Source organism: Ahaetulla prasina, chromosome 6 (assembly GCF_028640845.1).
Source record: "Ahaetulla prasina isolate Xishuangbanna chromosome 6, ASM2864084v1, whole genome shotgun sequence".
In the NCBI taxonomy this organism is placed as follows: domain Eukaryota; kingdom Metazoa; phylum Chordata; class Lepidosauria; order Squamata; family Colubridae; genus Ahaetulla; species Ahaetulla prasina.
In genome coordinates this window covers 85755621-85772154 of record NC_080544.1, presented here as the reverse complement: position 1 = coordinate 85772154, position 16534 = coordinate 85755621, and the positions used below count along the sequence as shown (strand labels likewise).

At 37.8% G+C, this 16534-nt stretch overlaps 1 protein-coding gene across 1 annotated transcript in view; it reads right to left on the bottom strand.

Moving 5' to 3' along the window:
• Window positions 1-7825: 7825 nt before the first annotated feature.
• Window positions 7826-16534, bottom strand: part of TIPARP (TCDD inducible poly(ADP-ribose) polymerase) — a 39743-nt gene continuing 31034 nt past the window's right edge. Inside the window, exons 3-6 of the mRNA XM_058187936.1 lie at window positions 15154-15322; window positions 14197-14378; window positions 10441-10710; window positions 7826-8615 (exon numbers count right to left, since the gene is read on the bottom strand). Coding sequence (XP_058043919.1) covers window positions 8168-8615; window positions 10441-10710; window positions 14197-14378; window positions 15154-15322 — 1069 coding nt within the window. The 3' untranslated portion in view covers window positions 7826-8167. The remainder of the gene's footprint in view (window positions 8616-10440; window positions 10711-14196; window positions 14379-15153; window positions 15323-16534) is intronic.

Genomic DNA, 16534 nt, shown 5'->3' with positions numbered 1-16534 from the left:
AAGGAAACTGGACTTTGTTTTACCTTGAAGATATTTTGCTTCTCATCCAAGAGAAGCATAAGTCAAAACTGAAAAGCTTTTGGATGAGAAGCAAAATATCAGTTAATTTTTGAGGAAGTGAGGTCTAGAATTTAAAGCACATCATTTATTTTCTTTCAGCACTGGTTTCATTGTCAGCATTGAACCTAGAACATGGAAATTGAGTGAAGAGAGAATGTAAAAATGTTAGGCTAGGTTGCTGAAAAATGGGCTCTTAATTCATAATTTTGAAGAATTTAGTACTGTACAGTACATCAGCGCTACATTGATAAATTGCAAAAATCAAGCATCGTTAACCTGTTAAATATTTCAGTTCTCATAAGAACAGCTCAGACTTTATCAACAGGGGGGTAAAAGAAGGAAAATTAATTACACGGAATCAAATAAAAATATTTATAGAGTTGACTATTTGTAAAATTTCCTCCCCAGCAAGATCTACTCTAGAGAAAATTTGAGTTTGCTTTGGAGAAAATTCTATTGTATATTGGCCAAAGATGTGAGAAGGGAAAGGAACATAGATTTATCTATAACACTCAGCTGGATGTTTAGCACCTGCAGAGAGAGAATTGGCTCAGAGCTTTGCACAATATGTCCCAATGTGCATGCTTCTACCCAGGAGGTCCTTCCTTATGGGCCACTGAAGGAACAAGAATGGAAGAACAGTTTTACAGCATTCCCAAACTCAGTATTGCTATACTAGCCAAAAAAATCATGCTGCTAATAATATGTAAGGGTTATAGTGCGGACTGAAGGAATAGTTGGAATACCAGAACTGTTTATTTAATCAATTGACTTCTAGATATCAAAAATGTTTTTGTTTCCTTCTGAGATAAATGCTTACTTCCAGGAGAAATTATAAAAATTCTTATCAATTAAACACTTCAGAATGGCATTGGCACCTACTGTCATCTTTGGTTTAAAAGGCTATCCTGGACTGAGTTGGGACAATTTGGAACTTCAGACAGATGTAAGAAATGATTGTGAGAAAAACTGATATTTTGTTCTTTGCAAAGGAAGCCTAAAAGAAGCTTGGCCAATCTTAGCATAATTATTATGATGTGCATATTAATAAGATGTGATATGACCTTTTGAATCAGGGAGAGCAGATAGCAATAGCACTTATTTATATACCACTTTACAGTGCTTTATAGCCCTCTCTAAGCAGTTTACAGAGTCAACATATTACCCCCAACAATTTGGGTCCTCATTTTACCCACCTCGGGAGGATGAGTCAACCTTGAGCCTGATGAGATTTGAACTGCCAAATTGCAGGCAGCAAGCAGAAGTAGCCTACAGTACTGCACTCTAACCACTGCACCACCGTGGCTCAAATGTTATATTACAGCACATTTCTGTTTTGCTGCTTTGTATCTCTGTCCATTTGAGCAACCATCAACAGAATATATTAGACAATTCACAAGTTTGCAAGATACTCCAGCTCCAGTTCCATAAGAACATGGAATCTTCTTATTATTGTTGGATCTTATTAGAAGTATCAGTGGAGGTTCTGCCTAGGTCTTATCAGCAGTTAGGACAACTTCCCTTTCAATCATTCAACTAGCATAAGAATTAACATACATCCCAACTAAAGAAATCTATGCTGAGGATCTGAGACTGTCAGCAGTATCTTGTACTAATAAACCTTTCATCGCTATCTTTGAAGTTCCATGAGAGTTTAGCTCAAGGTGCTTGTGCAGGTGGCTTACATAGATTAAACATTAAGAATAAACTCGTTTAGATCCTACTTTCTACCATTATTGAATGCAAAATAGTCAGCATGGAATTCCCCTAGACTTTGATCAACAGAGACCCACTTATTCATATGGGATATCTGTGTTATCAGGACCACAAAATATGCAGGCTAGGAAGGTTCCACTTTGAATGGAACTCTTCCTGGCTGGCAGTTGTGATATAGTCCTTACAAGAAAGAAAGAAGAAATAAAAGAAAGGAGGTCTTAAGAGTACACATTTCAAGAACCGATAACCTTTTTCAGGCTAAGGACTTCCCATTGTCTTTTGAGAGGTACACTAAAGCTCTATAAAGCCACGAGAAAGATAAATGGGCAGGGCTAGGATAAAAATGAAATGTTGATGTAATTTCAGTTTAATTAAATATTGCCCATATGATTGTTATCTGGCTAAGTTCTTACAAGACTTGAGTCATTTCGCTACTTATACAGTCTTCTTAAGTCATTCAACCAACTTTTGTGCCAAGTAAGAGTAATAAAGGTGATTTTTCTATCATTTCAACATCATTTCAACACAAGTTTCTAATGGGGAATTTACCTTGATTCTGAACGAAACAAGTTTTCTGGTTTTGCAAAATACACTACACTATAAAGTAATCAAAGAGGGTGGCTTTTCCCAACTTATTAACCCATAAGATACCAATCAAGATTATTCGTAACCAAGATTAGGTATTGTGTTCATCCTACTGTTGTCTGACTCCGTCAAAAATATTAGACGAACCCAGCCTTTGCATACTTCATATCTTCCTTCTGTCACATTCACAATCAGTTTGGGGGATACATCCAACATTGTCATGCTCTGTAAGCAGTACTGAGGCTTAGTGTGTAGCCCTGGCATATTGCAAGAAACCCAGTTCGTCTGCAAGTTTGAAATAACTGCTTCTTCAGCTGAGAAGCTTTACTTTTTGCTTTTGAAGTTCAGAATGGTTTTACATAGTTCAACCATTTGTGATCAGGGGCAGAATTATTGTCTCTGTGAAGTATATAACCTATGAAGCCCAATGGTTAAGTTGCTATTTGATCCCAGTCAAATCCTGCATTTTCCCTTCATTGCTATCTATGTCCTACTGATATTATTTTTTTTAAAGTTTGACATTGTGGACAAAGTCCAGCCCAGAGGCATTCATAAGATTTTCCTGAACTTTGTTCTAGTGGGGTTACTTTGCTGCCCAGATTCCACAAATTGCTTGTTCAATAAAAAGGGTGTGTTTTTTTAACAGTCCACTTAGTTAAAATTTACCTTCAACCTTTAACAACCTTAGCTGCAAGAAATATTTTCCATACCAAGGAACAGATACCACCCCCCTTTTTTTAACTTCTGTGAAAATCACGTCCTGTGAACATTGAGAAACAACCATGAAAGTTAAGTGTTTCCTTTTCTAGATATAGGTAGAGTGTGTGGAGAAATAAAGATAAGAATCGTTGCAGATGGTGGTTCATCCATCTATCACACAATCTGTTTTCTGTACAAAGGAAATGGAGGCCTATCACTTGGGCAAAGCAAAGCACAGTGTAGTGAACTGAAAAGAAAAGCAATAAAATAGAAGCCAGGTGTTCTGTGATAAGTGCTGCTGTATACGCATCTGTGGTTTTCTCAGGAAAAAAAAAATCATTGCAAACAAATGTCCCCAATATTCAGGAACAAATACTATCCTTAGATAAAAAGCCCATTAACAACAACAAAAGTGGCAATAATTCTAAACGGGGATTGCTTTTGGCAAGGTAACTTGAAACCCTCCAAATGTTTCAGATAAGCGCTGCCATAATTCCTTATGGCTGGCCATGTTGGTTGCATTAGATTGAGGTTAAAATTGAGAACAAGTGAAGAGCACTGTTACACTGCTTATCCCTGGCATGTGGGAAAGGAGGCGGTTTTATTCTATTTTATCTGAAATTTACATTACTGCCCAATTCACACGAATAGGGAAGTCATGGTCTAAGTGAGAAGTCTGGGTCCCATCAAATGACATCGCCTTAAGAAAGTCACTTGAACCTATTACAGCAGGGCAGTCAAACTCGCGGCCCACAGCCCAGATGTATCATGCACTGGCCATGCCCACACCCAGTTTAGCGAAGGGGAAAAAACTTGCGATACGTCACATGATGCTGGCATAACGACACAAGTTTGATACTCCTGTATTAGAGCATCTGGCATATAGTCAGAAAAAGTAGTCCTACAACTAACTCAGTTCTTTGCCATTGGGGGGGAGGGGCTCTGTAGGGGATAATCAGTCCCTTAACTAGTTCTGAAAACTCTCTAGAGCCAGGACAGCTAAGTAATAGTCTTACATGAGCACTTAAAAATACACTCAGGACTGCATTGCTGCAGTCTAGCCATGCTGCCATTATGTACTCAACATGTTTGTATACATGAATAATGCAGTCTAAGTCGATCCAACAGCAAACTGAGATGGTATCCTAGCAATAGCACTTAGATTTATATACTGCCCCATAGTGCTTTACAGCACTCGCTGGACAGTTTACAACGTCAGTGTATTGCCCCCAGCAATTTGGGTTCTCATTTTACTAACCTCAGAAAGATGAAAGGCTGAGTCAACCTTGAGCCTCTTCACAACTGAATTCTAGGCTGTGGGCAGATTTGCCTGCAACACGTACTCACATGTGCTCTCATCCCAAAATATGATGCAAATACACAAGTCATGACATTTGCATGAGGACCTGGTCATACATTTCAACCTCTGGCAGTTTGTATGCCTGTGAATCCATCCTTTTGAATTTTGACTGCTGTTTCTGTGTTTAATAAATATGCCACTGATTGATTACCCTATACCGTTGTTGTCTAGACCAGACAGATGATGGGAAGTCTAACTAGAGGTTATGGTGTATACATTTCACTTGCCTCTTTTAAGTATTCATCTCCATGAGTTGCAGAAAGCAACATGGCACAGCCCTTGCTAGTGTTCAATTCCACATGATTCTCAATAAATAAAAAATATATTGCCCAAACTTTTGTATTCTTCCCTGAAATGCTTATTAAAAAATAATAAAAACCTTCCAGAGAGCAATTTGGATGAGAAAACATTTAAGCATGTGATCCTTTAGCAGCAACCTGGAGTGACCAGAATCCAAGAGCAGTACTATTTTATGCTGCTTGGCTCTAAGAAGCTAAGCCAGAGGATAATGTAGGTGCCCAAGGATGAAGGAGCCTTCTGTTGTATGTCCCAATGCCAACCTGGGTGTTGCCATCACTGGGAAGACAGCCTGGGTGGAATCCTCATTCCAGAACTCTGTTTGCCACTGGAAAGTCTCCTCTGATCCAAGCTAATCTCAACTAAATGACTGGGAACAATACAATTAAACTAGGGCCCCCCTTCTTCCTTTATTATTACTTCCTGACCTCTTGAAACAGTTTAGTTTTTCAGTGAAAAGTATGCAGGCATGCAGTGAGGACAGCTGAAATACTACAATTTCCTTTTTCCCCTTTCAATTTCTTCAGGTTTTCATTAAGAATGCGGGTTGTAATAAAAATTTAATCAGGGACAGAAGTATAAGCATATTTTGTGTAATGTAACCTACCCAGAGATTTTCAGATAGGTGGAGGTAGGGCTGTAGTATAGGGAGTCCTCGACTTACGATCACAATTAAGTCCAAAATTTCTGTTGTTAAATGTCTCGCTTAATTTTGCCTCATTTTACGTACTTATTTGCCACAATTGTTAAGTGAATCTCCACAGTTGTTAAAGTTAGTAACATGGCTAAGTGAATTTGCTTCTCCGTTGACTTTGCTCATTCAAAAGTTTAAAAACGTTCACATGACCCCAGGACACTGCAACTGTCATAAATATGAGTCCGTTGCCAAGCATTTGAATTTTGATCACATGACCCTGAAGATGTTACAATAGCTGCAAGTGGGAAAAATTGTCATACGTCACTTTTTTCAGCACCACTGTAATTTCGAACGGTCACTAAATGGACTGTTGAGAAGTTGAGGACTGTCTATATTCAAGTAAATAACAAACAAGCCATTTGGATAATGTAAATGTATAGCAAGTAAGACAACAATGGCTTTTTGACAATCAAAATTAATTTTCGTACTATAGTGTGCTTGTTTGTGAGTTAAGAGTGTTAAGTGAACCCAATCATCATTTGCAAGCATGATAAAATGAACCATGGTTAGATATGTTGTAGGATCGCAGCCACAATATTGTGAAGTGCAAAACTGACTGGGTGGGGACAGCATTAATTCTTACTTCTGAACAAATGGAAAACACCTGGCCAATGTTAGCATTATTTTAGCCTGCTTCAGTGATTATAGTGGAGCAGAAGTGAAGACTATGCTATGTTTCCATATGATTGGCAGCTGACTTGCCCTTCATTTTAAAAGCAATCTCATATATTATTTTTCTTTTGGAAAAAGATAAAAAATGTATCTATAGCTATATAAGACAAAGAATTCCATACCGAAATTTGTAAGGCAGAAATTAGAAAGGAATAATTTTTTAAAAGTGATGTTTATGCATTATTTCCCTAACAACTGTGAATACCTTAATGTTCACAATGAGTTGAAAAAAGCAAGTGGGTAGAAATAACCAACTATGGTATAGGGCAGGAGTCTCCAACCTTGGTCCCTTTAAGACTTGTGGACTTCAACTTCCAGAGTTCCTCAGCCAGCTTTGCTGGACTTCCACTCCCAGCTTTGCTGGCTGAGGGACTCTGGGAGTTGAAGTCCACAAGTCTTAAAGGGACCAAGGTTGGAGACCCCTAGTACAGGGGACAACTTCAAACAGCACTGGGCTATAACCTGCACTTTATTGTTCAGTGGGCTATTTCTGACTATAAATAATCCTATGTAATCTAGTCTTATGTAAGACTAGAGGCATTCTTTAAAAATACAAATACCTGGCCCGTTGCAGTTTTCCTTTCTTCATTTAAAGCTCAAAGGCCAACGGCCTACCTTGAGTTCCAAGAATGGAATTTTGTTTTGAATGGATAAGCTTTAGCCTTTTGTACTGAATTATCCAAAATACAATCAATGCCTTCTTTCTGGAAGGTAGGCCTTTTTTTCTCAGACCCCCAGTTCAATGCATCTTGGCAAACCCTATGTCTTAACATCTGCATGCCAAAGAAGCGGCATTAATTGATGAAACATAACAGTTGCAACCAGGTAATTTAGGGCACACCTGGAAATGCATTAGCTAAGTAGGCAAGGGACAGATTTTGGCATCCTCAATGCAGCTTACCAGTATCTTCTTTCATTGTGAAAAGCCAGATAACATTCTAAATAACACAGGAAGAGTAGCTGCATTACTGTGTTACAAAATATTGGGGAAGAAAGGAAATAGGAACAAAATGTTGTTTTTTAAAGTTAAAACACACAAGGGCATCAGTTTCTGAATGAAAAAACAAATTGACCTAGCTGAATTTGGAGCTTAAGCCATATGGAATCAATATATATTGCTTAATTCTTACTTAGGGCCATTAGCAACTGGTAAAATTATCAGAAAGACATGGATGTTACATGCAAGTAAGGCATACAACTAGTTTCCACAATGGATTCATTGTCAAGCTGCTATCCAATGAACTTGTTAAGTTTGCATCTCACACGTGCTTGTGTGTGTCCCCTTTTAAAAACCTCCACAGCGCTAAAGGATTAAAAAAAGACAGGAAAACAAACCCTTTCTAAGTATAAATCGATTTCATCATCTCCCCAAGCATGTCATTTTGTTGTCTTTATCTCTTAGCCATCTTGTCACAAACCCCACTTGTAGAATGCTTCAAAGGGAAAGTAGCCATGAGAAAATGAAGTGTTTCTATGGAAGCAGTTGGCTTTCCTTTCCTGCTATCACTATGTTTTCTGTAGCAGGAACTGAATCCTCAACCTTGTTCCTTTTAGTGAAGCAGATAATATATTGCACTTGGGCATGCTGCCAGTAGATACCTGTACAGGTGCAGAGCTGTGATGTAGCCACACCTGCCCTCCAGATACAATTCAAAGGAGAAGCATTTCACAGTAAGGGGTCAAGTAAAAAACCCAAGAAAGAAGCCAGGTAAGAACAGCAAGCACTCAAGACAGACAAATTACAAGTTTTCAAGATATCACTGGGTCACACGATTAAGTTTTTAAAACATTCAATTTACTAACATAAATAGTGTTTATAACAAAAGGCACAGTCTTTTTTTCTTCTCAGCTATAAACAATGGAAAATATTTACAATTTGCACAATTGGTCTTTTCAGGATTCTTTTTCTTTGTTTTGTTAAAAAGGTTATTTTTTTCCCTCCCTGTTCCTCAATATCTTTATTAAAACTTCCCCAAACTGGATTTCTTCTCCCCCAAAAAAGGGATCCATCCTACAAACAGCAGATTAAAGTCCATTAACAATAATAATTTATCAATGGAAATTACTTCTCTCTCAGTCTCTCAGATGACAACAGTATTACTAACTTCTTCATACTGGATAACAAAATAAGGGTAACTCTGGTCATCGTTAAAAATGACAAAAATCTGTGGTTCAAAGTAGTTGTCCACACAGGAATCATACAGATCACTGGTGATGCTGGCAGGGTTCACAGGTGGAGGTCTTCTCATGGTGTGGTTCCCTACTGTGTACTTTCCGGTCAGTACTTTTGCCAAAAACATGTAGTGGATCCCTTTGGGTGACCGCTTGGAGAAATTATGGGAGTAGCTGGCTTTCCGAGCAAAGTAGCTCCCTTGCCCGAACATGGTGGCGTGTTTCCCACATACCCGAGGGTCAAAGTTGTGCTTGCAGATACCGTCTACCACGTCTTGGGAGGTCCCATGGAACAAGTGTCTTTCATTCATAATCTTGTCTAAGCCAGTCATTTTTTTAGACATGTATTCTTTTTTCCTGGAAATGAAATATAGACACATATGTAAGGGTATATCTTTTCAAATTGCTAAAAGTTAAAAGTCTGCCTAATGGAACTTTAAAAAGAGCAAGACGTTTTGTAGACCTTCGAGTTTGAGTGGTATGTCCTTGGCTGAAATAACCCTCAAAGCTGTCCTCAATTCATGTCTGGAAGACTGGGTGGTTTGCTTTCCCCACTGTTTATCTGGTGCTCTTTAGCTATCCTTAATAACTGGCCCCATTGCCAATGCTCATCCTGCTTCTTTTGTGTCTGTTTTGACTCATTGCCAAATGGTACTGCCTGATCCTGGCACACCCAGTGTGAAAAAACAAAGAAATTGGTTGATTCCACCAGTTTTCTCTACTGAATGACACCTACCAACAAGATCAATCATAGTCTTGCAACAAGAATGATTACTACTGCTTAACATCCACCACATTTACTTAATTAATGATTCCTGCAAAAAAAGGGCAGAAAATTACTTCTGGTCATGTGAGTGCCTTGACTTATGACCACAAGGACTGTAATTCCAGAATCAATTACAGTCATAAACTGAGGACTATTTATAGACCTGCCTTACTTGTAGGCTGGGAATGAGATGGAGGCAACATCATTGAGACATGGCAGAAACAAACAATGCCAGGCCGTGTTTGTACCATGTTTAAATGAAACCGGGGAAACGCTCTAAACAATACACAACCTAATTATAAAATGCAGAAATAGTAGCATTGCAAAATCCTCTCTTCGCTCTACCACCTGCCTTTCTGCTCTTCTTAAGGGGAATATTAATCCTGAGAACACTTACTTGTGGTCAAATGTAACTAAGATTTAGAAAACACAATTATAAATTGCTAATCTGTATTATTTCAGAGGGAAAGCTGGAAATAGAATACTTGGCTGTACCATAACATTAGGAATACTTCTTTTTTTTAATGCTAGCTTAGAAATTCGCCCCATCTCAGATGGTACTTTTTCTATCAGCATACAGTACAATATATAGAGGCCATATTCCAGGAGGAAAAAATAAAATACAATTTTATTCTGTAGCTCTATTTGTGGGATCTGCCACTGGGATTTCTGCTCTTCTTAGTTTGGGTTAGAAGCTAAAACATGGTGCCAACTTAACAAAACGAGAGAAACCAGGAACTCTATTCAAATTCAATCAGGCCAAACAAAACAGCTGTTCATCACCAAGTCTGGTGCTTCAACAAAAGGCCTCTTTCATAGGTTGCAAAAGAGATGCAGGTTTTAGTTCAGAGGGTGGCTTTCAGCAAAGCAGGAGGCACTTTTTCTGTCTAGGCTGCACTCCTCCTGAACAAACTGTACACAACAAGGACCATTCCTGATATTTCCCAACAGACAGCTGTTGCCTGCAGTTTTTCTCACTCACAATGTAGCTGAAGTTCTTGTTTGTATTTCTAAAGACAAACCCTTCACCAACATCTAGGCCAATAGTATTTTGCAGCAACTGGCCACTTTAAGAAGCAAGATTTATTTAATTTATATGTCCCCTTTGTTATTTTTATACATAACTCAAGGCAGCGAACATATCCAACTTTCCTCCTCCTAGATTCCTCCCAAACAACAACCCTGGTCAAGTTGAGTTGGGCTGACTGTTTCATGAGTAAGGCAGGGCTAAAAGTCACAGATTTCCACTTTCTAGCCTAGCACCTTAACCACTAGACCATGCTGGCTCTCTTGTTGAAGGCACTGGCAGTAAAAAAAAATGCTTTCCCAAGAGATGTCACTATTATTGTCCCACCTCTCCAAAAAACCATAAAATAATGAAGTTAACAGGAAATTGTTGATCTGATCTTGACTCACCTCTTGTACTTCTCCCACAAAAACTGGTTCTGAACTCGCAGTATTTTCAAGATTTTATATTTGGTCTCGGGCACAGTCTTATGAAAGAGATTATAAATGGTTCTGTAGCTTTTGTCTTCCTTTGAAACAGGCACTTGGATAAAGTCCTGAGCCGGGTCCATGCTAATCCATGTTTCTGGATAGAAACTGGGAGAGGTAACGGCATTTGGGGATAAAACTTGTGATGGGATAGATTCTGTCATTGGCACTGCCAGGCTGCCACTAAGTGTCCTGGAGAAATTGGGAGAGAAATGGAAGAAAATGATTCAATAGGATATCTGTAACACCTGTAAGCTGCTGGGGGTCCTCCATAATTTTTTTAAAAGTGGGAAGGGGTGCTAAAAGAAAAAAAGAAACACTGCTCTAGCCTCTCATCCTGATGCTGAACTTTTTGGTCTTCTAATATGTTAGTGATCCTCTTCTGTTTTTTGTTATCTGAACTTTGATAAGCATTATCTCTTCACTGAGGTTATTACTGAAAATACTTCATCTGTTGTGTCTTGAACTAAACCACAAGGCATACCAGGGGTTTGAAGAACCCCGATGACTTATCTTTAGTACAGCTTTCAAGCTGGCTATGAACCCAATCAATAAATATAATCTCCATCCCATGCTTGCTAAACCATGTCATGACGACTTTGTCAGATGTTTTGCTGAAGTCTAGATGTATTATCTCCATAGTTTTCCCTCAACTAAGGAAGTTCTCCAAAACAATTTGTTCTCAAGAAATCTGTGCTGAATTCTAAACAACCTGCATGCTTTTCAAGGAGGTGGTTACAGATCTCTCTATTTCATGATCTATTCTAGAATCTTCCCATAGAGTAATGTCAGATAGATTGATACTCCATACCTTGTATCCTTCCTTTTCTAATTTCACAAGACAGGAATATATTTTCCTTTCCCAGGTTTGTATTATTTTGAACTCTGTTGATGCTCCTTTTACAGATTTTTGGCCAGACTATCATCAGGTTACTTCTGTATCATAGAATGTAAATATCTCTGACCCAGAAAGTATTGACTCATTTAGATCAGTACATATTCTCACTTATATTTCTGTCAAGCTCAAGCTGAGAGAGATTCTGTTCCTTCAACCACGTTTTCCTAACTGTTCGGTAGAATGCATATTTCTTACACTTAGGAAGATATCTAAAGAAATACTTTTAGTTGTTCTTTAACGTGTTTCCCAAGGGTACCTTATATCTGAATTTTAGTTGTTTCTACAAATTTGGGTTACTTGCACATTGTTGTCTTTGCTGACCTATTCTTCTTTCTAACTCCTTTATATCGCATGCACATAAACACACAGGTTTGGTTTTTCAGGTTTACATCATTTTCTTCCACTGTAGTTGCTATAATTATCCCCAATTGAGTTTTTAGTTATTTTTAGGAATTCCCGTTCCTACCCATCTTGAGTTCCCTTTCTCCATTCCTTTTGCTATCATATAATCCTATTAATCCTTGTTCTGGTCCGTGTATATTAAAACTTGCACCTTTAACTGCATTCTGCTTAGTGTCCCATCCTAAACGGAATTTCAACATTCATTGGTCACTTTTGCTAAAATTCACATTCTCTAGTAGCTCTTCCCTATTGGTTAAGGTTGAACAAAGAATGGCTAATCTCTCTTGTCTCCTAGACAAGAGAAAGGTCAGGAATTTCCTGGAAGTAGAGGCCTTGGCAGAGTTTGTCTCCCAGCAAATGCTGCGGTAATTAAAAAAAAAAACCCATCACAACTAATTGATGCTTGTTGAAAGATCAGCAATTTGCTCTTTAAAAATAAAACCACATTTTCTCTTTGGTTGGATGATCAATGGTAGCCACCAACAATGAAACTATTTTTATTGCACTTATTTTAAATCCGATGCTCTCAATAGAGAGCTATAAACAGTGTATGTGCTGAACTACAGCAATTTCAAATGCCTATTAACTCTTAGAAAGCAAATAATGCACCCAGAAAGAGCTAGATCCAGATGAGGTCAATTCCATTTTGGTCCTTTCAAATTCAGTGTAGTTCATGCTAAATATAAATAGTTTTTCAAAGGAATATAAAGGGAACTTGAGTGCAAATTTGACTGGATCCGGCTAACGGTGTTAAAATCAAAGCCATCCAAAGGATTACGATTCAATTCCAAAACCAGTGTATGCCAAACCAATTTTGTCAAAATATGGATTGTTGGTTTCCAGAAAGAAATATTTGTACATTGCTTACTTCTACACTGAATTGTTCAGCAGTCCAACCTGCCTTGTTCCCAACAAAACAGAATCAACTTTAAAAACAGCTGAGAACTGGAAAGTGACTTAGAAATGGAAAGTAACTTCCTTGCAGAAAAAAGGCTCCTCGAATAATATTTTTTTCTTATTAAAATTAAATTTTTACAAGTTTTTAAAAATTATTTGTGGATGCATATTTTTGTGTAAGGCCACCCTTATTAAAACAAAAGTAATGTTCAAGCTAGTTTGTTGCCTTTAGCATAAGTGAAAGCTGTGCACCTTGTACAATCCCATCAGATTAGTAGCTAGTCAAAGGAGCAGAATCATTTGAATAGAGAGGATTAATAGAAATCCAACAGAAAAAAGAGGGGAGAAAACAGGAGTGCAATTCATTTCAGTGTTTCCACAACAGAAACCAATGCAATTATTATCTGCAGTTAAAAGGAGGACATCTGAGCAGACTGCCAGGCAGAGTTGTTGGCATTTACACTCCAGATACGACAAGTAATTCCATTGCTAAGCAATTTGGTCATAAGGTGTAACATCACATGATCATGCCAACTTATGCCAGCAGTTCAAGCTGCCCTAGTTGCTGTCAATAGGTGAATTCTGCATGGTTGCACTGTCCTGCACTCAAGTAATCACCATCTGTGACTTCCTGTTGGCTTTTCCATTAACTTTGCTTGTTTGAAGCTGGCAGTGGAGATAGGCAGTTCATGGGACTGTGCAGTGCTGTGGTGTCGTAATTGTGAAGTTGCAATCATAGGACTGTACAGATGCTGCAATGGCCACAACTGCAAGGACTGTTCGTTCAGTGCCATCGTAACTTTGAACACTCACTGAATGAGTAAACCTTGAACGAGGACTACCTGTGGTATCAGAAGAACATCTAACAAAGCCACTGTCTGTTTCTATTATGTTGAGTATGTGTTTGTATGTGCATGATGGACAAATAGATTGTTTATTTGTGCAGTCTTGGTTGTTGGCAACAGCTTTTAGTGGTATGCAAGCACCAGGAGGGAAGAATATGATGTTTTGCAAAAACAAAGAATTGGCTAACACTATGACTAAGACAAAAAAAACCCATTAAAACTGCATAATCAATTTACAGATTACAGATTAACAGAGTTGGAAGGGACCTTGTAGACCATCTAGTCTCCACCCCAGCATGAGACCCTACAAATGGCAGTCCAATCTCAGCTCCCACAACTTCCAAAGGCAATTTCTGTTCCATTGGTTAATTGCTCTCACTGTCAGAAAATTTCTCTTTATTTCTAGGTTGAATCTGTCCTTGATCAATTTCTATCCATTATTCCTTGTCTGGCCTTCGGACTCTTTGGGAAATAGCTTGACCCCCTTCTCTCTGTGGCACCCCCTCAAATATTGGAACACTGTTATCATGTCTCCCCTGGTCCTTCTCTTCACTAGAGTATATTGTACGCCTGTGCCACCACCACATCATTATTACTGAGAACACCAAGAGATACAGGAAAGATTGCAATACTTACTGCAAAAATGGCATGAGAATCACACAGGAACGGAAGAGAGGTCTCTTCTTGATTTCTCGTCGAACACATGCATTTTGTTGGAAGCCATCTTTAATGTTCAAGATATAACGATTGTGCCATGTAACAAATCGGACCTCTGCCAACCCTCGGTAGTTGGCTTCTTCTATCAATCGTACTACAGGCTGTTTGAAATAAAAAAAATAATTCACTTAAATCTACTTCATGTTCAACTTCTTTTTATTTGGTAGAATTTACTCATCAGAGTAAGCAATATTTCCCTTCTCCTTTCTCCTTTCAAACACAGCCAAGCTTTCTTAATAATTTTAATAAAAATGTAATCATACATAATGACCTGTTCATAGGTAGGACAGTCCCACTCTAATCAACAATCAAAGCAACTCCAATCCAGAACAACAAATTTAGTATCTAAAATTACTAAAACTAAATAGATCAACTTGTGTTCCCTCGAAACTGAATTATTAAGGAGCTCTCACAATAGACCATATTTTCTCTGGATGCTGAGAATTACATTTCCATAACAAATGAACTGTCACATGTTATGTATCCTTGTAAATTTGAAACAGCCTGCTCAACGTTTGGCTGAAAGTTTCACTTTCTTCATACAAGGAAGAAGATGAATAAATGAATATAATATGTAAAATCCTTTGAGCATATCCCTTATTTCTGTATTAAGAAAATTACTGTTCTCTGGACACCACCTTTAAGCATTCAAAACTCTTAAGACCAACCAAAGGGGCTGAGTTTGCACAATTCATTAAGCCACAAAAAGAATTCATGCTATAAGACTAACTAAGCCTAACATATAGTACAAACATTAGGTCTTTAACTGACCTGATTAAACATGTTGCAGAAACCCAGCTTCCTGACTAAGTGGTAATTTCAAAGCAGACTAACACAACCAAACCCAGTATATTATTCCAATGATGAGAAAATTACCTCGGAATATTCTCTCCAGCCAAAGTGATCCCTGCAGAAATATTTCCAGACTGTATAATAGTTGGAGTCTGTACTTGTGCAGACAGGTGTAGAGAGTCTCCTCAACTGGTCAAACTCAGTCGTATCATAAAACGTCAAGGCATTCAGGTCCACTAAAAATTCCTGACCTCTGAAGGGGAAGATGACAAAAGGTTCAGTTCTTCCATTTGTTCAGAAATGGATTGAAAGCTATATTAGCACATTAGTACTATTTTTATAAGGGCTGCCATTTGGGACTGGAAGCCAAAGTAAACTGGAAGTCACAATTATTAAATGTGTAGAAATAACTAACTATAGGCTTCTCATTATTCTCCAATCCTGTAATCAACTCTCAACTCTCCAACCCCTGGAGCTTTAATTTAGCTTAGTTTTTCCTTCAAACAGGTCTGCAAGAAGGATATTATTAATTAGAATGTTCTAACAGTTTGTACATAAGACATGTAAATCTTCCACAAAAATCCTTCAATCCTTTTCATGCTTCATTCTCCCAGTCATTTTTATTTTAATAGTATACATTATCCATTCTTTCATATCTATCTTTCTCAAAAAAAAATTTGGTCAATTTGATCTGGACACTGAACAGAATATGGGCAGAAATAAGAAAAAAACAAAATGGGGAGATACTGTAGGACTATCACACCTGGATTGAAAATTTCTAGATGAACACTTGATGGATAATCTGAATAAAGAACTAAAGTACTGTTTTTTAAAAAAATCTCTTTGCTGCCCTTAAGTCTGCATTTTTTGCAGCCCACTCTGATAATTTGAGCAATTGAGAACAAGGAATAGAAACTATGCTCCAATAAATGATACAATCACCAGCACCACCATCCAAAACAAATACTAGGTAGAATTTAATCTCCCTTCTTTGATTACTTTGACAGGCTTTGAAAGACTATCCCTTTTTCATCACCACTGCAATAAATCCCAGACGGAACAATATGTTATATTCTATGGAGTGATGTTTTTTCTTTATATATGTGTAGTGCAAGGCACACTTGTTTTGTATGAATTTGGCTACTAACAATTATTTTCGGATTTAAAATATTATAATGTTGTTGAACTACTTTTGATAATAAAGGATTTTATGTCCTTTATGTTTTACATTACCACATATTTTATTATGTTTAAACTATTTACTAAAACGTTGTACACTGCCTGCAGGTACGCTGCACAACAGGTGGAGATATTTTTAAATTCAACAAACAAATGAATAAACTGTTCCTTTCTCTAGAGCACATTCCATAAACTGGGGATCTCCAGAAATGGGGATAGAACTCATCCAAGACTAAATACAACACTTGAGTACTTTCCAGTCTTGGCTGTGTTTGTCTCTTTTTGT